This window comes from Aythya marila (assembly GCF_965140915.1).
Source record: "Aythya marila genome assembly, chromosome: 17".
In the NCBI taxonomy this organism is placed as follows: Eukaryota; Metazoa; Chordata; class Aves; order Anseriformes; family Anatidae; genus Aythya; species Aythya marila.
This window is the reverse complement of record NC_139058.1, coordinates 10,464,422-10,486,217: the sequence shown is the minus strand read 5'-3', so window position 1 is coordinate 10,486,217 and position 21,796 is coordinate 10,464,422. Positions and strand designations below refer to the sequence as shown.

Sequence of the window (21,796 nt, the reverse complement as noted above, 5' to 3'; positions counted from 1 at the left end):
TTGCTAAGACAGACAAAGCCAAGAATGTCCAGATTCTTATCTTGTGTAACTGGTAAAGTGCATCCAACTTCAGAAAAGATTTCCCACCCCATGCTTCTTGAAGATTAGTTCCTTGGCCAGTATCATTCACCCCTCTTTAGTGTGAATTTACTTTATATTTGACTTTAACATTGTATGGGTCACAGTGTTTCCAGGATGAAGTGTTAGACCTACTCTTCTCTTCAGCCTTTCTCTCTCCTTCAGTGTCAGCGTGTCGGCCTTGGCGATCACAGGGACAATGTTGACTTTTCCATGAAGAGCCTTCATGAATTCTACATCTAATGGTTTCAGCCTGCCAACAAGTGGAAAAAAAAAAACACACATGTAACATAAACTGCAGTGGAGTTTGTTTGCTTTGGATTTATAAAAATCAAGTAATATATTAAAAATTATTTATTTCAAACTATCTACATAAATAGTACGTCCAGAATAAATTAAACCAGAGCACTTGGTTATTAGGTTGGCTGAATTGCAATTAATATTATCACTATAAGATAAATTCCGTACTGTAAGCTCTTATGTTTCTGGGCGATAAACAATGTAATACTGGCTGCTTCAAAACCATATTAAATGCCAAAAAGGGGACAAAGCAGAGGAGAGTGTTAATCCCCAAAGACCATTTTAATTGCATTGGCTAACTGACAGTGTGGGAAGTAACTCAGTTAACATAAAAGTTAAGTTTCCATTTCAAGTAATGAACACTTATGAACATTAACACCCTAAAATACAAGAGCTTTTTCTTACCCATGCCCAAAGGGAGAGATGAAGTAAAAACAGCAGTGGACCCTGTTGTCTACAATATGTCGTCTGTTTAGACCACTCTCATCATGAAGGTATCTTTCAAACTGGTTGTCAATGTACTGGATAATTGTTTTGAAGCTGTGGTATGGAAGGGGAAAAAAAGAATCATCTTAAATCAGTTTTAAAATAACAAAAAATGAATTATGCAAAGATAAGAACAGACAGGAGAGCATGATTATGCTTTTAAGACCTTTGCTGTTGCAGAAGTTCAACTTTGTACTATTGTATATACTACAGAGTAAAAGTATTTTGATAGAACAAAAAGGTATTTTCATAGCAGCCACCAAATGCTTATTTATACCTAAAGCTACTTTCAGGTGTTACTTAGTCCACCTGGACAAAAAATGTCAAGTGTAAACTCAGAAAAAAGCACTCAGTGGTGAGCCAACGGACAGTAACAAAGGACTGTCTACTTTTTTTCTGGGAATAGGGGGTGAGTATTTGTTTTTAAACCAGCTGAAAACTGACATATCCTGGATATCCTCTTGCTTTACAACCCTGACCTAGAGCTAGGTTTCTACAGTTACTTATGAAAATTCTAACATTCTATTTGTGTTTAATTCAAATAGATTACATTTGAAAGTCATGCACCAAAGTATCACACGATCTAGGCTATTTTTATTACCTAATAGAACCCTTTTCTGTTGGCAAAGAAACATAATTCCTACTTAGTTCAAAGCAAATTAAAATATGCTCTGCAAAGAAGTAAAGGAACACAAAATTTGATCATATAGATTAATCAGATACAAAGAACAGCAACTAGAGACAGAAAAGAAAATATGATGCAGTACTACGAGGCTTGTTTTAAGATATTCCAGAGCATGTAGACACCTGCAAACAACATTAATACAAAAGGACACTTAATATAAAGTACTGCAGGGGAAGGAAAATGAACACACTGATGCAGATAAGATTAGGCAGATAACTGTGTGTCATGAGCATATCTTAAACTACTTGGGGGGGGGGGAAGTGAGCAGAAAGTTTATATTGAAAAATAAGCTTAGTGTTGTTGAGAAATTGTGAATTTGAGTCAAGAAATTTAAGAAGGAAACAAACAAGAGAGCACAGAAATAATTATTAATCAGGAAAACAAACACACAATGTTGGCAATTACTGTGACAGGCAGAGAAGTCCAACCCTGGGGTATGCAGCACTACTGAATATAATGAAATAAACTACTAGGAATGATGGATATGATCCTGAAGGGAAATTGATTTTCCAAATCTGAGTAAGCTTTTGGATCTGGGAGGAATATATATATTTATTCTACTATGGATTTATACCCACACACGTCTGTATCTTTGCAAAATTTGCACCGTTTTAATTCATTGCCACAAAATAAGACAACGCAGCAAAACATGGAATCGTTTTTTGACCTTTGTGCTACTTGAGCCTTTAAGAACTAGCATCTTAATATTTGTGTGTGTTGGAAAAGGACAACGTGTTTTATGTTCCTGTTGATCTTTAGATACACTCCTTTTAGCTGGTGAAAGGTAACAAGACTGAAGACATACAAATATTAGGACAGAAACCAAGTACAAACAATGGGAAAGCAACTATCACACATTTCTCTGGCAATGTAATCAGTTTACGTGCAGTTTTCTAGTTCTAACAGCCATAATTTTCCCTATAAATGTGGTGTCAGTGTCCTGTACCTCCTGGCTTCCGGGAAACACCTGGCTTATACCACTGTGCTATCATTACTTCAGAGATAGCACATCCTGTATTATAACAGCAAACAACGTAACCATTGCATTTAAGAAGCCCATTGGGGGAAAACGAACAATATTACCAAGCTGCCAAAGCCCACAAAATACAACTTAACATAAGCCAGTGAAAAGGAAAAAAGATAAATAAATAGTTAGCAGCAGCCAGAAAGCAGTATCAAAAATGACCTGGGATGCTGTAACAAAGACAAAACAAGGCATATCATCACCAGTATCTAATAAGTTGATCTGCAGATTTATTTTTTTTTTTTGTCAGCCATCATTTTGATGGCAGATTTAATCCCAAATCTGTGCATGAAGCTTCTCCCTCCCCACCTTAAATCATTTTTCTCCAGTCTGATGAAACACATTACTTCAAGAGCATATTTCTCTTATGATCCCAAAGTACATGGAATACCCATTCTATGCTTCAATCCTCCCACCATTAAGAATTTTGCACTTCTCCAGACATTTTTTAAGCCTATTTTATGGATTTGGTATAACACATTCACTAGTAACTCATTCTCCAATCCAATACTGCTATGCTTCCTATCCAGGGCACCCATCCAATAATCTCCCAACCATTACCAGCATTTCTTCTGTGATGAAGAGCACATAAAAACTGACCTCCAGCTCCCACCCTTGAAAGTCAAACCCTGGTAGGAAACTTACTCAGAAGAAAGATATTTTGAAGCTGTGTTAGTTTATTGCTGCCTGCTACAGGCATTGTGCCAGTTTGATTTGCCAGTCCAAAAAATAACCTCAGGAAAATTCATCACCCTAACAAACGGGTACTCTGCATAAATTGCAGCTTTCAAAAAATAAGGTTTTTGAAATTTGAACTAGGATCAGCACCACCTACTGGTTAACAACCGCAGCAAATGTTCCTAAACAAAAACACGAGTTCAGGAACACGAGCCTGCTGCTTCCTCTGAAAGAAGGTAGCTGCATAGGGTTAGTCTTGATCAAAGTTTGAAACAAGGAGTCTATCCAGCCAAGTTCCTCTGACATGCTGTAAAGAACAGACTTTGTCAAAATGACATGCACCACAGCCCAGGTGAAGTCTCTATACGTGACACAAGAATATGGGACTAGAGAGAGAAATCCAAAATTAACTGCATATTTCTCTTTTGCATTCCGTAAGTAATGCTTGTTCCCGTAATATATTTTGATGATTAAGAATTGTTACAGAAAATAAGCATAAAACACCAGGTTATTCTACTGGGTCTGAATCATCACAGAATGACTTCTACTTAGCAAGCCTCCAAAAAGAAAAACTCTGAACACGTACGTCTCCAAGAAACATCTTAGCAGAATAAACAAAGGGCATTAGAACACAATCAACAGGAAGAGCTCTATGTAACACAATGCACGGGCTGCTGAGCTCTTAGCTCCAGCGGAAGGAAGCTCTAGTCGACAGTGCACAAAAGAAGTAAGACCATATTACAGTCCAGAAAGATGTCTCACTGTTACTCAAAAAGTTCGATTATTTTTAACTTAATAACATTGGAAAAGTGGAAGAAAAATAAAGATCCCACACTATAGCTTCACTTTCAAACTGTGATTTATTTCACACTAATGCAAATACCATTAAATAATTTTATTTCCTTCATTTTTGCTGTGTTTCTACAGTATGCCATAGAAAGAAATGAAAAATCATGTCTGATAAACATGTTCTGCACTCTGCTCTGGTTACTGCCGTATCCTGTCAAAAAAAGGCTAAAAAAAACAAGCACCTACAATGCTAATAAAATGTTTCATAATCACCTATATGCCTCTTCTCCAGTCCTTAACTTAAATTGAAAAACTCTAATCATACCACTGTTAACTTTACACTCCTTTTCTATACATAGTAACACCATTTGCCTTAGTATTCCAACCACCAAAATAAATGTCAACAAAAATAAAAGGCTATGCAAAATAATTATTATTAGAACTTCCTCAAAGACAAACACATGGCAATTCAAAGCTTAGCTTCCAGTTGCACTGGAATAATTCAGGCTTCCCAGTAAGTGCATTAATACATCTCATTTTATTTGAAAAAAGTGTTACTACAAAATCAGTTTTCTATTAAAAAGCGTATGATGATTTGGAACTTAGATTTGTGAACAAACTTATTAATTCTAACATATGCTACAAACTGCCTGGCTCCTTCATTGCTACTTTACCGTTTTCTCTCTTCATGATAATTATACTAAAGCAATTGTGTACATCATCCAATGCATCTGCCCACATTTAGTTCAGCCATTAAAGATCATCAGTAACATTTAGGCCAGAGAGAGCTAAGTAGTAACTGCATCATAAATAAAATTCAGTTCTACCTAAATTGCTAGAAATACAACACAAAAAAAAGGGGGAAAAGTACTTATCTTCCTTACACAGGAAGTAAAAGACAAAGAAAAAGTTTCTCTCCAGTAGAATTCTGTCCAACCAGAGAGGCTACGGAGACAAAGTTAACTGCAGCTCTCACAGAGAACCTTACGGGAATAAAACCATAAATTTTGAAGGGAGAATCCTATATAGTCTAGGGAACATTAACAAAACCTTTTTTAAAAAGTGGGTACAAAACTAAAACAGGAAGTTTTACTAAGTACTACAGTTTTCCTAGATCTGTACTTGATGCCACAACAACAAAAAAGAGAAACTTGGTTTGAAAGCTCTCTCAAATTAAACAATCGTGTCACTTATTATATGAAGTTGAACATCCAGAGCGTCAGAGCGTTTAGTGTCTCTAAAGAGATACTCAGCTATGAATTCAAGGTAACACTGCATTAACATTAAGAACAATGAACCTGTTGCTTCCGTTCAGTACATCACAGTTCCCCAAGACCACCACCTTGAATCACTTAAGTACAGATGGACAGACAGAGTAGAGAAGTGTTTGTGTAAGATACAAACTACCGAGCAAAGCAGTATTTACACACATACCAGTCCTGGCTGTTAATGGCATCTCCATATCCTGGTGTGTCTACTACTGTTAAACGCAGTTTCACCCCTCGCTCCTCTATCTCTACTGTAGAAGCTTCGATTTGAACTGTTCTCTCTATTTTCTCTAAAATAAAGGAACATTTTAATTGTTATTATCTCTATCAATGCTGCAGAAACCCTTGCAGGAGAGAATAACAGAGGAGAAAATGCAATTCCTGTATTGTAACCTACACAACATAGAATATCATAAAGAAAAAGGTTAATCAAAATTTAACACCATTTCTTTGTTTAAAAAAAAAAAAGTGAACACAAAAATCAATTTATTCATGATAAAATGCAAACTTAAATACTTAGAAGCATGCTAGCTTCTTTGTCAAAAGGCATGTGCACCTTTAATTGGGATTTTTAGACATTACAGGTGAAAAACAGAGGAAATAGGGATCAGAGTAAAACCATATTTAGGTATATGACACCTACACGTGTTCTTATTAAGAAAACACAACAGAACAAATTGATGAAGAAACAATAAAAATGAGTCTTTGAAAGGAAATTAAAATGAGAAAGTGACATATCAAAAGGCTACAAGTGGGAGAATTAAAACACATTAAGATAGTGTGAAGAAAGGGTCTCGTGGGTGAATACTATCAGAAGGAAGCAGTGCTAGCTGGAAGAACATGAAATTTCATAGGATTAGATGTATGTGTTGGACAAACTGCAAAACCACATTTACCTGCTGCTCCAGGAATATAACGTTCTGGATAAAGATCAGTCAGGAACAGACTATTAATTAAAGTGGATTTTCCCAAACCAGACTCACCTGTAAACAAAATAATTCAGGTTATTAAGCATATACAGCTTTTACTCCAGGCTTTTTTTAAGTACCTCCTCTTTCCCAAACCCACATCAGAGAGGAAAAATAATTTGTTCATCAAGATCCACCCTAGCTTTGAGATAAAAATATCAAAGGTTCAGCTAAGCAGTTTTTAAAACACAGGAAAAACAAGCCTTTAGTGTTTTTATAAATATTACATGAAAATGCTAAGCTTACTGCAATAGATTTCATAATAAAATCTGAAAAGTCATACAGCACTTTAACTATATAGATCTAGAGATAGCTTACTTCATGGAAATAAAGGCTGTTTTTTGTTTGTTTGTTTAAACTTAAGAAATCAGGACCTGTAGCTTTTCTGTTGGAAGTTTCTGTGATATTTAAGGTTTTCCTAACCTAGAAATTGAAGATGAAACATTGTTAGGAAGGCAAGTAAATAAAGCAATACCAAATTAACAGTAGAGCTTTGCACCCTCATAGTTAGGCTAAATACATCCTACGAAATATGAAACAAAGAAAATTATAAGAAAATCACTCAAATTTCTCTTGAGAAGTTCCATCATTCTATAATTTCAGGTCATATAATTTTTGCCCTACATCAAAGTAATAAAGTTAAACCTGTAAATGTAATCGCTTAATCTGAATTTCAAAAAGTTTCTTTATCTTTCCTAACCCAAGGAATCAGAGGAATCAGCATTTAGAACAATTGGCCATGTTATTTTAGATTCTACTGACCTAACCTTAGAGGTGGAGAAATTGTCTGTAATTAACATCAGACTGCATTAAATAAAAAAAAACTCCACTCATCTCAAATTACCTATTTATCTTACAGACATTGCTAAACGCTCTGTCACCAAGTAATCCAAAACAGTACAACAGAGCACGCAGAATAAGAAGGAAGCATTATGCATCTCATTTTCATTTTTCAATAACATGCAATTCCAAGGTAACTACCACTACAAAAAAAAGGTAGTATATTGTACTCCCTTAGCATTTCTATAACACTAAACAGATTCTGTGCAAGCACACAACTTAAATCAGCTTTGTGTCTAAAGGTCCTTTCATCAAAGACTCCTCCTACAGGTGCTCACTCATGGAAAAGGCAAATTAAAAGTTTATTTATGATATCAGAATGAGTCAGTATAGAACAGTGGAAAACACAAAAGCAGTATCACCATGTCAACGGAAAGGCATTCATGTCTTCAGTGTGGAAATGGGAGTCAAATAAAGACTAAGCAACTATCCCTAACATCTGATGATGAGTCAAGAACACAAGAATGTCCTGTTGGCTCAAAGTCATCCTCTTTAATCACTACAAATATTCCCTTTAACATTACTAAATAGAGATTTAACTAGATAGAGTACAGAGGTTTGAAGCTTTTTAATTCTGTATGCCAACAAATTGCTACCTAGGAACACATACTTGTCTATGTGTGTTTTGTTTTTTTTTCCTCCTGGTTTAACAGTCAAAAAAAAAAAAAAATCTAAAGAAGTGACTTACCAACCACCATCAGTGTGAACTCAAAGCCCTTCTTCACAGATTTCCTGTGGACCTGGTTGGGCAGATTAGCAAATCCCACATAGCCTGCTCCATCAGAAAACTGACAAGACAAAGAGAAGTTGAATACAAATGAGACCCTCTTCCCCTCCAAAAAGTTGAAACAGAGTTCATGTGATTCTATGCCATAAATTGCACAGGAGTAAAGCACACAGAAAAACAGAAATAAAATATTTTTTTGCCGTTGTAGCAAAGCAGACCGTAAAACAGATTCATTTACCAAGCAGTCTGACACAGTTAGAAATTTGATAAAGAACTTTGGGCCACCCCTAAGCAGAAGTCTCCCCTTGGGTTAAAAAAAAAAAAAAAAAAAAAAAAAAAAAAAAAAGTATATATAGGCAAAATATAAATACACACACACAAGAAAATTTGCAAGAGCATACTCCTGTAATCTAGAACTGTAAACAAACAAAGGAACAAAAAAAACATGACACAAACATTTTAAGCCAGAGGGCAAAAAATGTCTGTTCAAATTTGTTATCTGCTGCTATCACCTATAATAAATAACGCATACACTAACGTAGAAAAACAAGAACACTGTAGTAACACAGAGATAACCAAGATACAATCACACATCCACCTTCTGCTTGTTAACCTGTTCACCTATCTTCATAATGCTTAACTTCTAACACAAAAGCAGGAAAAAGAAATGTGCCTGAAAAAACTTATCAAATAAGAGATCTGAGCCATAAAAATGGCAGTCTGTTTCACCATCTGTTATAAATTGACTTAATATCTAATACGAGCCTAAAAAAGAACCACAGCCACTTGATTTAAGGACATATGAGCTAGCTGTAACCAAATGTTTCTTCATAAATGAGCTTAGGAGGAAAACAATTCTTATGCAATGCCATACGTCCAATTGGGGTGGAGGGGAAGTCACTTAAAAGCCAATTAGTTTTTTCTAGCAATCCTTTTAAAACCCACTCAGACGAGCAAAAATACTAGAAATGAAGGATTGTAAAATGAAATTTCTTGAGGTAAAGGCATCATTTTAAATATGCAATCAAGCACTGAATGTATGGCAAATATCTAAAAGCATACTACTAGAATCACATATAAGCACAGTTTTCATTAAGTAGTTATTTTTACAAAATGGATCTGGAGCATTAAGGTATCATCTATTTATAATTTAACTCTTCAGTAAAACCACAAGTATTTTAAGAAGTCGAATAGATTCAAAACACAGAATTTTGGCTATGCAGTCATCTCTTTACCTTTACTTTTTCACCTGACTGAGACATGTTTCGTCACTCCAAGTTTCAGACACTGGAAAATAAAATTCAGAGTACATGTTAGGCGACTTGAAGATTACTTTAATTTTAAACTGATTAATTGCATATAATCACTGCATTTTATTTCAGTGGAATGAATTGTTACGCTGTGAAAGATATGCTGCAGAGTAAGCCAAAATCAAAATGGCTGCTTCCGTGAAGCTACTCAGACAAAAGAAACTACTCAGGATTATCAAAATCAGAATACTTCATTTAAATACTTCCTTTAGGGGCAAAAAGTCCCTTCAAAAACTCAAAATATTAAAATTCAGTATCTTTAAAGATCTTTCATCCATCCTGTCTTTAAAGGAAAACCATCTACTGAAAGCTAATGCTGAATATGCATTCATCCTACGGATGTTTGGTTTGTAAGTTCACTGTGGTGAAGCTAATAAAACTTAATTCAAATATTCTGCTCCCAACCCTCTATGCAGGGGTTCTTCTTCCTTTTATTTTCACCCTTTCTACATATGAATTATATTTTTCCTTAAAGTTTGGTTTACAAATAGCTTACTGGAACTGTTGTCCAAAAAGTAACATTTGGAAATTGCAACCGCATATAAAAATTGTCCGGAGAACAGGATACCTACTGGCTTTCCAGGTGAAGGTTGTAACGTTACTTTCAGTCACTTCAAATTACTTTCTCTAACTTTTAACCGAACGCTGTAGAACCTTGGCATATCCACACAGGACACACCAATTCACGCCGCTCTGAAGGGCCACCAAAGCTATTTGTACTTTAGTTTCAGACATCAAGAAAAGCTGGGTTTTGGCAAGCCTTTATCTTTTCACTCGAGGCTGTTAGTTGTGCTATAGATTAGTTATCACGGCAATAGTGAGGCCCTTTTATTTAGAGTAGCCAGAGAACACTGACAGGAAATGAAGAAGTGGAAGGAGCACTTCACAGCTTGGTTTGTTGACAACACAGCTCTTGGCCTGGAAAGCAGGGAAGTGACCTATGCAGGCACCTGTGTGTTCAGACATAAATGCTTTCCTGTTGGGCAGCAGCAGTCACTGGAGCAGGATATGGTGCGGGCTCTGACAACGGCCGCTTGACAGTCAAACCCCCGTACAGAAATACCAGGCTCTGGACTAAAGGAAGAGTCAAAGTTAGCAAAATTGCTACTTGGAGTTTTAAAGAAAACTCGTCTTCAGCTCACACGCATTTAATTCACCCTGAAGCAGGCATTTCAAATCTTGCCCGTGTGTAGACACCTGCAACCACGCAAGCAAGGACTTTTTTTTTCCTCCTCCAACTACTTTCTCCATATTCCCAGTTCATTTGCTTGCTAGCAAAAGCCTAAGACATCCACCACTGGGAAAAGAGGAGGTCTCGATCCTAATCACCTTCTGACTGCCTCTAATCAGGCATTCCTCAAAACAGCCTCAAACACCCCGTAAGAATAACTTTGAAAAAAAAAGTTTATTTTTCTTTGGCCATGACGTAAGGCTCGTGCAGGCCTGCGGCCAACTTGTGATGCAGATCCCTGAAGGCTTCACAGCTTCACTGACAGATGCAACTCATCGCTTTGTCCAAGTTTTGTTTCCACATTTGGAACTCACTGTTCCCACCTCTGTCCAAAAAATCAGCAGCGTAATTCAAAAGCCTCAGAAAAGCTCCCAAGGTGTCACCGAGCGCTGACATGGGCAGACCTGGCCAGTTTGCTCACAGCAATGGAAGCAGAGGAGCCACCCAGAGCAGCTGCCGGAGGTAAAAGGAAGGAGGGGAGCAACTCAGATTTGGATATGTATGGCAAATCCTCTGACAACTCCAGTTTTAAGCTGACAGCAGTCACATCCCCTGAAGCATTAACCCAAGATACACGATTAGAAAGAAGAGTCAAAATTGACAACTGCATTTGAAACACCTGGCTTCAGAATTCATCTGTCATCTCCCCAAACACTAGATGTACAAGAAATTATTCCACAAACAACTTACAAAGCCCGTTTCCTGTGGGCTTTGTGCCTTGTGGTTGAACCACCCCCTATCTAGTACTGCGTGAGCCCTGAACAAAGCTGCTCCATCCAATGCCAGCTTTGGCACTTGTAGCTGCTGCTTGCCCCTGGGCACGGCAACCTCCGGCTCCTCCCTTCCACCCCTTGCCAGCTGCCTGTTTTCCTTCCAGCTTAGAAGACTTAACTCCGTTTTCTAAACCTTTGAAAACTATGGCTGAAAGCCATCCGAGGCTCCCTCGTCTCACTAATAAACTGCACCACTGTTACAAACATGGCCTAATTATGTAGTAAGGGAAAGACCAGTGAGTTGATGGACTCAGTTTGCCTTTCTGAGAGCAATTATCAACATCATAAAGTAGCCTTCATGCAACTGGCACTTCTGGAAGTAGTCAAAACAGAGAAGTCAGGTAATAAATATACTTGAAAATTGAACCCACATGAACCTTTGCTTTTCCAAATGATCAGTTTTCCCACAAACTACCAACCGTAGGCCTAACGTAACAGCCTAAGCTATGAAATGAGCTATTGCCCTTACTTGCATAAATATTATTAATGGAATAAATAGTTAAAACATGAACTCAGTCACCTACAAGAATGATTTAATCTTAAAACTGCCCCAGGCACCCGTATTACCGAGGCTCTGCCGTTTCCCAGATCCCACCAGACAAGTTACATTCACCTCGCATCCCTCTGGCCAACAGCTGCCAACAGAATTTCTATTCCTCATGGTATCTACCTAATCTTTCATAAAGTACTCTGGAATCAATTAAAGTACAAAATGCAGAGGCATTTACAATCACGTTTCATCAACTCCTAATTTTAAGATACTGCGATCTGATGAGCACACAGGACTTTTGGAAATTAAATTTACAGGTGTTTTTTAAAATAGCTATAAAATAACTTGAATAAAAAAAAAAAAAAAAAATCTGTAAAACTAGGAATTACCAAATTCCCTTCAAAGGTTTTCACATCCTCTTTTACATGGTTCTATTATTAAAGATAGCTTAAATTAAAGATGGTGTACTTATTAGTTTAAGGCAATTGAAGCAATTTTCAGTTCAGGTCCTATCCTACAAATGCAACGTGACACCTGTGTGTGCTGCTGCTTTATCAACAAAGGATTTAGAATGAATTTGTGTCATGTTATGAACCTCCAGAGTCTTCTGGGAGATCGTAATCTGTTGCACCGGACACTTTTCCTGATTAGTAATTTAGGTTAGAAGGTCTATTTCCTTGTGATTAATGCTTGCACTGAACATCAATCAGAACTAAAAGTGAAATGCTCTCCCTGTAGTCAGAGAATCAGCTTCAAAAAAGTCTTTTTCCTCATCTTCTTATTCTTTCCACCTTTCTAGGCATATTTTTTTCTACCCAAAGGGCTAGGATAGTTCAAGTTGAACAAAAATTCAACTGCCGTAGGTACCTATCATTCTTAAAAAAAAAAAAAAAAAAAAAAAAAAAAAAAAAAGACCTGTTCCACAATGCTTAAACGAGGCATTGTTCCACAACGCTTAAATGAGTTCGGACGAATCCTCAATCCTCCAGCCTCAACACATTTTCTAATTCATAATACTGCCCTCATGAGGTTTCCTAGAATATTATTCAATCAAGCAACTTCCCTGAAAACCCATGAGCTGTCTTTCTGCAGCCTTATTGTATCATTACAAATCCAAATCTTAGAATTAGCCATTAAATGTTGTATGTTACATCTTCTTGCAGCTTGAAATACCTGCAGCACTTAAAACACCACTTACAAGTTCTAACTTCTAAGGAATCACACTGCACAACGCATCAATGACCGCTGAGATCTGTCCACACACAGCTCAGTCAAGTATTAAAATAACATTGGAAGTTCAGTGTCTGACAACGCTCTGGATAGATAAATTGTGGTGGTTGATACTTCATCAATTCTCCGTAATAAGTAAAAAATAATGCTTAAGGAAATACAAGTCACAGTTGTTCTCCTTTTTTTAGATTTTCAAAGGACTATCCCAACTGCTACAAGAAGAACAAAGCAACACATACAAAGTATTTCAAAAAGAAAAGCAAAGATAAGATAAATGTTATTAACAAATTCATCAGCAGTGAAACTTGTTTGTAAATACTTGTAGGTCCCATTTTAGCGGCTCTAGCAGGAAAAAAAAAAAAAAAAAAAAAAGCCAAGCTAGAGTACAGGAATGTTCAACAAATTCAATGTTTAAACAACAGATATTGCAGTGACATTTCAGTTTGGAGATCAGTGAGTTCTTACCCTAAATACTGTGTTGTTCAACAGTAAGGGCAAGCAGATGGCCACTAAGTGCAGCTGCAGCTGCCTCCCCTACAAGCACAGAGGCCCGGGCCATGCCTTCCTACCATCTTCTGCTAGGAAAAAATATTCCAGCGAGAGAGAAAGAAAGGGGAAGGAAAATGGGTCATTTCCTTTGTTCCTGTCAGGATGCAAGAAGTAAACTCTTAGGAACAGGCAGTCTGGGAGTTTCTTAACAGTAGGGAGCACAAAGAAAATGCTATGAAAACCGTACAAGGCGTGCTTCCATATAAGGCTATTTAACAACATTTGAAAGTAATCGCTCTGCAGTGACCCCAACCATCTCCACAACCAGAACAGCCTTTCTGATTCATCCAATGAGTCAACTTTCTTTTCATCCGAGATTATATAACTTCGATTCTCTTTTCAAAGGAAGTATAAAATAACCTAATACGGAACCACAGAAAGCAGTAAGGACTTCAGTGGGTTTCTGAGTGCTGAAAACAGCTTCAACACCACCAGCCTTCTGAAGCCACATTTTCAGACTTAAAGCAGACAGAGGAAAAGAGGAATATCTCAATAAAATATCACAGGCTGGTTTCTCTCTTATCACAAAAGCCCACAAAAGAAATGGCACAGCCAACTCCTGAGGCACATTTAAAATAAATAAAGAATCTCAAACTTCTCAAAGTGTCTTACATAGAAACAAAAGTTATGCAAAAGTTAAAAACTATCTCACTGTATTCTAAACTGCAAACAGGAGTATTCAATACAAAACAGTTATTTTTTTTGTCACTTAAGTTACCAGTCTTGCATGAATTGCCCAGTTCTATCAAACAACTGTGGGTCCAGCAGAACCCACCCGCTGTCATGCTTTGTTTGCAGCACATCCTCACCTCTGTGGCTGACCCCCCACCCCTCAGAAGCTGGAATAAGAAGTGCTCACTCCCTCTCTGCCAGCAACCCCAGCCAATGCCATTGTCCTCATCCGAAACAGTTGCCACCCACTGAATCAATCCTCTTTTACACAGTGACAATTTAACTACATTCCGCGTTACCCTTACTCAGGAAAATGACTGTATCACTTCCACCAACCACGGAGCTCACAATGTAACAGCAGATGGAAAAATAACCAAAAACCCAACTACAGCACTTGCAGGTAGACAAACTTCAGTGTCTGCCACTGCTTTGCCTGGCAATTCAGATTCAGTGTTCAGAAGTTCTACAGACTTTTATTTATGATAACTTTTGAACCAATGGCACACAACAGTGTTATCTTTGTTGTTAGGAACGCAGCACTGTTCATCACAACTGGTAACATTTATGTGTCTTTAAAGGCCCTCTTGGTGTTAAAACAAGCACTGTAGCACGTTTCCCACTGCCAATGCAGCCTGGTGCACTGCTGTGACCCCACAGCACGCACAGCCCCAGCACGCCGAGGCAAGGATTAAGCAAATAGGAGGAAGGCGCGATGCAACAGCTCTGGTCTTAAAAACACAACACATGAACCCAGAGCTGCAATCCTAAAAAAATTATTTAGGGGTGCGCTTCAACGTTAACACATTACTGTAGACAACTCACTTCCTTATTGCTATTTCAGTTAATTCGGCCCCTTGAGAAGCCCCCAGTGCAGCGCTGTGCTCCCGTTACCCGCTGCTGGCCCAGCCCTGGGGGTCGCTCCCCAGCCCCCTCCTCAGGGGGCTCCCTGCGGCCGGGGCAGGCCCGGGGCCCCCCCTGGGCGGGCCGCCTCTGCCCGGGCCGTGAGCGGCGGGGCCCCGGGGCCGGCCTGGGGCCTCCCCCCCGCCCTCCCGGCGGCTGCGGGCCGGGCCCGGCCCCTCCCGGCCCCTCCCGGCCCCCGCCGCTCACCTCCGCCGCCGCCGGGCTGCCAGGCCGCGAGCCACCACCTCCACCCGCGCGGTCCTCCAGCATCCCACGGGCCCCCGCGGCGGAGCGCCCGCCTACCTCCCGCGCCGCTCTATGGTCCGCGCCGCTCTATGGTTCGCGCCCCTCCCGGGGCGGCAGCGAGGCGCGGCTGAGGGACGAGCGAGAGGCGGGCTAGAGGCGGGCTAGAGCGCCTCTCCGCCCGCCCGGCCGCGGTCCTCCAGGGCCCTCAGCGGGCTCCCCGCGCTGCCCCCCGCGCTCAGTTAATTACTGGTTAATAGACAGACACAGGGACGGGACACCGAGCTGAGACTTGGTGGCGTTTGACTGTGACCATGTGATGGAAGCCTGCCTGGTTTGCAAAGGCTCTTCCACACATGAAGCAATTTCTGCCCAAAACATAATAAAAATGCGCCAGTTTTACCCACACTGTTGTTATTTTCCCTTCAATCTCTGCATTTCCTTCTGGTTAGGAGAGCCGTTCTGCCTTGGTGTTACCATTGCAGAAAGGGCAAGTAGCATTACAGCAGGCAACCCCTCCGAGCTATGGAGGTCTCCAGCACACGGGAACCCGGAGTGCCGGTGGTACCGCAGGCAGGTTACACAACCACGTCATCCCCTGACGGTGAAACGGGCTTACGTGGCTCACGCATTCAGTACAACGCTGGCAAAGTTAAAACATAGCAGAAGTTTGGGAAAGGCTCGTTCCCACCTAGTAGCTGCAAGGACTGGATTGAGGAAAATACTTTGCAATCCATCCAAACATTTTGCAGAGTTTGTGTGTGTGATCTACCAGCAAATCTTTGGCCTTGCAATTTTGAATACCAAGAAGCACAGCTCTGTTCTGTTTGCATTTCCATCCGTTAAGCAAACAGGGTTGCAGTTCACAACAGGAAAACGTGGAAGTGAGACAAATGCTACAGAAGGCAGACTGGCATTATGTGCTAATTCACATTGTGCTCGTACTCCCAGCAAGCTGGCTCCACAGTCAGTCAGATTGTACAGTAGGTCTGTTTATGCAGCGCTGGGCGACACGGGGGGTGGTCCCACCAAAGTCGTGCGCCCCTAACACAGCAACTTGCTTTGGTTATATTCAGTAAAGACTTATATATGCATGAAGTTTCCCAGTATGCCTATATATATTCATAACCTGTCCCTGATTAGTATTAAAATTAATTCCAAGAAGTCATTTCCATAAACTCCTCCCCTCTGTGCTTGCGCGGTGCCTTTTGGTGGTGGGCGCTGAGGGTCGTGAGGATGAAGTAAGATGTCTTCATCGGGGTTGAACTTTTCACATCGTCTCCTTGCACATGCTCTCTGAGCCCCTGGTCACAATTTGGGCCATAAGGTTGCTTTGGTCCGGTTCTCTGGATCTGAGGGGCCCCTGTTACCTCGAGGCCTTGCATGTTTGACGTCATTTTTTAAGAACAGTCCTTATCTCTGAGCCCTTGGTCACAGCCCGAACCATATGGTTGGTTCAATCTGGTTCTTGGAGTCCCAGGGGCTCCTGTTATCTAGAGGCCTAAGCGCAGCACAGGCACATCACAAATGTAGCACATATTAAGCAATGAGTGTTGCCTACATATTCATTCCTAATCAATCGCTCTCTAATTGCTAATCCCGTTTCAGTCCCCCCTTTTCTGGAAAATCTAGTAAATTCTTTTAGTTTATACAAAAATACTTCTTCCCTATCTCTATGATATGTACCCCTCAATGCCATGCCATGTACTTTTATCAAGGAAGCTAATATAGTCATTCATTGTAACAATTTCCAATTCCAAACAAGTATTACAAAAGATAATATTAAACTTGTACCAACTAATATCAGTAAAACAATAATTGGGTGACACAATGTTTTCAAAATCCCAGTTGCAGTTGGCAACTATCCAAAGACTGTGTCCCACCAGTTGTGATTTTTGTCTTGTTTTACTCTTTGCAAAACTCTGCTTATTTCCTTTGTATCATGATGGACAGTGATTGGAGTCTTCTCGCCATTTTCCTGAATGCTTTTTAAAATTTTGATCAGGTTTTGGTGTTTAACTAGTTGCTCCACTAACGTGAGGTTCATCCCAATAGGTATAAGTAATAACTTGTGATACATTGTATTGTTAGACTTGATCAACTGGTGGGATACCACTGGTGCCAAATAGAGAAAATCACACCCGATGGTTCTAACAAAGTTACAAATACAGAAGTTAGAATAATTTTTGCTAGGGAGAGTTATGTTCTCCTTATCTACTTCTACAAAAGCACAAGCAGTTCTTAAACACACACAGCCTTGACCAATATGTACATGCACAGTCTTTTGATGAGTATTTGGATGAATTTCAAAGTGGCAAACACCTTGCTCTGTGTCAAGACATACATCCTGAGCATCAGTTGTGTTGCTTTCACAAATAAATCCTTGTTGTTCCCAGGTAACACATCATTCTAGATTTACAGACTGCCATTTCCCATTCTCCATCCATGCCCATGTTCTATGCTCCGAAGGATAGAGCACTGTCTCCTCATGGTTTAATCCTAGTGCAATGATGGGGTGGATAACATAAACTGGTATTACGTATAGTAAGCACAAAGGCAGTAGCCATGTTAACAATGGGATCACAGGTCCATTGTTAACCAGAGTCCACCAAGACTGGAACTTCTTCTCAAAATCATTGGCATTGTCCCAAACAGTCTTTGGGACTTCAGCCGGAAAAATGCCTTCACTTCCTTCCCTAATGATCAAGGCAGCCGTTGCCTGCATCCATAACCGTGCTTGTACACAACTAAGAGTTAAAGATACATTATCTTGCACCATACTAAGTGCATCTATTATTAGTTTGTGGTCTTGGTCTTCAGCCTTTTCCCATCTCGGTAACACCTTTGAAACTTGCCATTGGCTAGTTCCCAATGCCAATAAGGATGATTTTAGGGGCTGTTTTAGTTTTGTCCCACTGTTGTAGGAAGTACAGCCAAAACCAACTAATTACTAGTCTGTGTCAATATAAAATTATACCAGCAATCTGATTTACCTGGGCAGATACAACCTTCTTGCCACTTTTGGAAATCAGTTTTACTAAAATCCCCATAACTTTCTTGTCGGTCGTTCCATTAATCATTCAGCACCCTATTTTAATTTTGTCCCCTACAGTTCTTTGGTGTGTCCACTCTTCCCCAAATTTTTGCCTTTTTAATAATGTATATAAATGGTCACCATTTGTTCACCAAATACCCATAACTGCTAACTTTCCATTAATGCTCTTATCCTCTGTTGTTACGGCTTCGGACCAAGGCCACTCACCTTTCTCTATTATCATAGAGGCACCTTCTTGAATCACAATTACAATTTATAAGCCATAGAAACAAAACAATTCTGTTAACTAAATTCCTGCTAACTATATTACTCAATACTCCTGACTGTGATGTCCTCATTTTGCTCGACTGAGCTTTAGTTTCAGTTCACCATCACCTGGCGTTACTTTCCAGGGGGCTTCTGGAGCTTTCTTCACTTGAGAATGGTGAATCCAGGCACTCTGTTCCTTGATCTTAATTGCAGTGAAGGTTGTAAGGAGCACCTGGTATAGTCCTTCCCACTGTGGTTTCAAAGTTTTCTCTACAAGAGACTTAGTTACCTCTCAGGCTTTGGCAGCCCTAGTGGGGAAAGCCTCTGGACATCCTGAAAAGGTATCTGTTAACACCAGTAAATATCAACAACCCCCTTTTCTTGGAAGTACAAAAAAGTCAATTTGTCACTGTTGCCCGGGCCTATGGCCTTTTCCAATTTGACACAGTTTTGGTCTGGGGGCATTTTTGGTGTTAGTCTGGAGACAAAGATCACATTGTTAAGTTATTTGAGTGATGGTGACATATAAGTTCCTGGCAATATTTTTTCCAATTAGATAGTTATACAAAGCATCTATTCCCCAATGTGTTTTCCCGTGTTCTTTCTTTACCAGTGACCACAATAAATTGGAGGGGATGACTAGCTTCCCTTCCCTTCTTTGCTAATAGCCCATCCCTCTTGGTTATATTTTCCCTTCTGACTTTCGATTAATTTTCTATCCTTTTTGTTCCGTTTCCTAAGACAACGTGTAATGTTATTACACAAAGTACTGTTGTGCACTACAAGTGAGAAGATGGCATTTCAGCCTTCTTTAGAAATCAAGGTCTTCTCTTAGATTATTTCATGGATACCACTATAGGTGTTTTGTACTATCACCAATGGAACAATGGTGGCAATTTTTATTCTTTCACTAAACATGACCACTGTGATGCCTAAAGTATTTCACACACATAAATAGGCACTACAAATAAATATTTACCACCTGAATAAACCAGAAGAGATTAGTGTGGACAATGCCAGATTACAGACTGGCACGAACAAAAAGTCTAGCGGAAATTAGTGCTTTCCCATGATTGTCACTCCTTTGATTTTGCAGGATTTACTGCAATGGGTGAGAAATTCTCAAGCCATTTAAAATGCCTCAATACCAAGGCATATAAATCACTTCCCCAAGTCATGGGTGAATCTGATGCTGACCAACTGTTGTACAAAGTGTTCATCTAAGTCCCAATCCTCCCAAAACCATCCAGTTGTGCCAGCGTGTAACGTGAGGGGCACTCTGGGTGAGAGCAAAGATCAGCTGTAGTCAGTGCCCTACCTCTGCAGTGCCCAGTAGCAGATGCTTCAGAAAAGATAAAAGTAGCCCTGGGGCTGTGTATCCTCCCAGCTTCCGGCAATCTGGAGCTCAGCGACTTCCTGAGCCAAGAGCTTTATCTTGATGGTTTTCTCTTCCATGAATTTTTCTTGCTGCTTTTTGAACCCATCTCAACTTTTGGCATTAAGAGCATCCTGTGACAATGAGTTCTACAGTTTAATTACGCAGTTTGTGAAAATGTATTTTTGTCACTTTTGAAACCTGTTATGAGACTTGTTATGAAACTGCAGCACGCAGGACCCCCGAGCAGCAGAACTGGAACTATTTGGTGCAAGTAACCAAGAAATGCTGCATGGGAGAAATCTACATATAATGCATGACCACAGAACACGTTCTGCACATTTGTTATTTCTCACACTGGTATTAGCAGAGGTGCAAATACAAGAAATTCTTGTATTAAACAACATTGTTCCTCCCAAATTGCTAGTTAGTCTAGAAATGCTAATGTAGTCAATGGCAGTCTGACTGTGAATCAATCACTCGTTCCCATAATTATTATTTCTGAATGAATTTTGTTTTATTCTTCCCTTGGAATCTCAAATGCCTTTTGTAAATGTTCCTGCTATATCTAGGTTTATATTATCAAAAGCACAGAGTCCTTCCTTGAATTCAAATCTCAACTTTGTGTGGAGTCACGTCTTAGCAAGTTAAAAATTCCTCATACCTTCAGGAAAAAAAAAACAAAAAAAAACAAACAAAAAAAAACACATATTTTGTTCTGCTTTTTAACGTAGAAAATGGTATGATACTGATTATAATAAAGCAAATGCCACCATATAGCTGAAGATTGGATTGCGCTTTAATAGATAAAACAGCCCCATGTTCCTTGTTATGATTTCTGTTAAATCAAAACAAATTAGAAGATATGCTGCTTAGATGTAATAAAATGGTTTCTTTTCAGTTATAAGATCCCTTTTAGCTTTATTTCCTTTCGATTGTGTCTGCTCCTCACAAAGCTGAATAGTTGGGATTTAAGCCTAAAATTACGTGTATTGCTGCACTGGCTGTGCCGTTGTTATGTGTTTTGTTATAAGGGCAATTCATGCAGATAGTGACTGACTACCATAGGACACCAACCATACTGAATTCTCTCAGTCTCCCCTGGAGATAAAATTACTCAAGTCCTGATTTAACTACTTATTCTTAAGCATATTTATAAATCCTTCTCATTTCCATGAGATTTAAGGTTGTGTTTAAGACTCAGAACGTCTGTGTATACTTTGCTAAATTAGAGTCCATGGTTCCAGGACCACTAGGAACAAATACATAACAGTTGCATACTGTGAGTGACATCCTCTTTCAAGGCATTAGCAGGAAAAAAAGAAGAAAAAAAAAAAAAAAGGTACTTTGAAAATAGCTATACTGGATGTCAGATACTCTAACTTAGATATTTCTTGGGCTAATTTAAAGTCCTTGGGCATGGTTTCACATACTTGTGACAGGGAATTTCCAATTTTCTGTTAGTGTTTGGTAAATCCATGATTTGATCAAAATCCTATTTTAAGTGGTGATTTATCTATTGAATAACTAATGGGGTACACTATTCTCACATCTCAACCTTTTCTGTTTTCACCTGTGATTTTGCAGACATGCTGCACTGGGAATTGGAAGTCTCAGGTCTCCTGAAAGCTGTTGTCACTTCTGAGCCCCTTTAAAGTGTGCAGCGCAGAGCTGGAGCACTGGCTGTATACAAATATTAAGCCAGTATCTGGGGATGTACCAGGAATTATTGATGGAAGCTAATTTGCAAGTTATTTAATAATCTAGATAAATGTGCAGCAAATAAATATTTTCCCTTACTACAAAAGAAATACATTTTTAGTATTGTGCTACAGGAAATGAAGATTGTGCATGAATTATACCAGTCTCAGAGGAA

General features: G+C 39.3%; 1 protein-coding gene across 5 annotated transcripts in view; it reads right to left on the bottom strand.

Moving 5' to 3' along the window:
• The window catches only part of LOC309884736 (septin-2), a 38,449-nt gene extending 23,142 nt beyond the window's left edge, over window positions 1-15,307 (bottom strand). For 2 of the 5 annotated variants that reach the window (XM_082773979.1, XM_082773983.1), the window contains exons 1-7: window positions 15,206-15,307; window positions 9,079-9,130; window positions 7,805-7,904; window positions 6,205-6,291; window positions 5,475-5,598; window positions 784-918; window positions 214-331 (exon numbers count right to left, since the gene is read on the bottom strand). In XM_082773979.1, coding sequence (XP_082630105.1) covers window positions 214-331; window positions 784-918; window positions 5,475-5,598; window positions 6,205-6,291; window positions 7,805-7,904; window positions 9,079-9,105 — 591 coding nt within the window. In that variant the 5' untranslated portion in view covers window positions 9,106-9,130; window positions 15,206-15,307. Of the gene's footprint in view, window positions 1-213; window positions 332-783; window positions 919-5,474; window positions 5,599-6,204; window positions 6,292-7,804; window positions 7,905-9,078; window positions 9,131-9,725; window positions 9,907-14,201; window positions 14,223-14,920; window positions 14,992-15,205 lie in introns of those variants that run through there. The other 3 variants (XM_082773981.1, XM_082773982.1, XM_082773980.1) reach the window with 3 other exon arrangements.
• Between the last annotated feature and the right edge of the window lie 6,489 nt (window positions 15,308-21,796).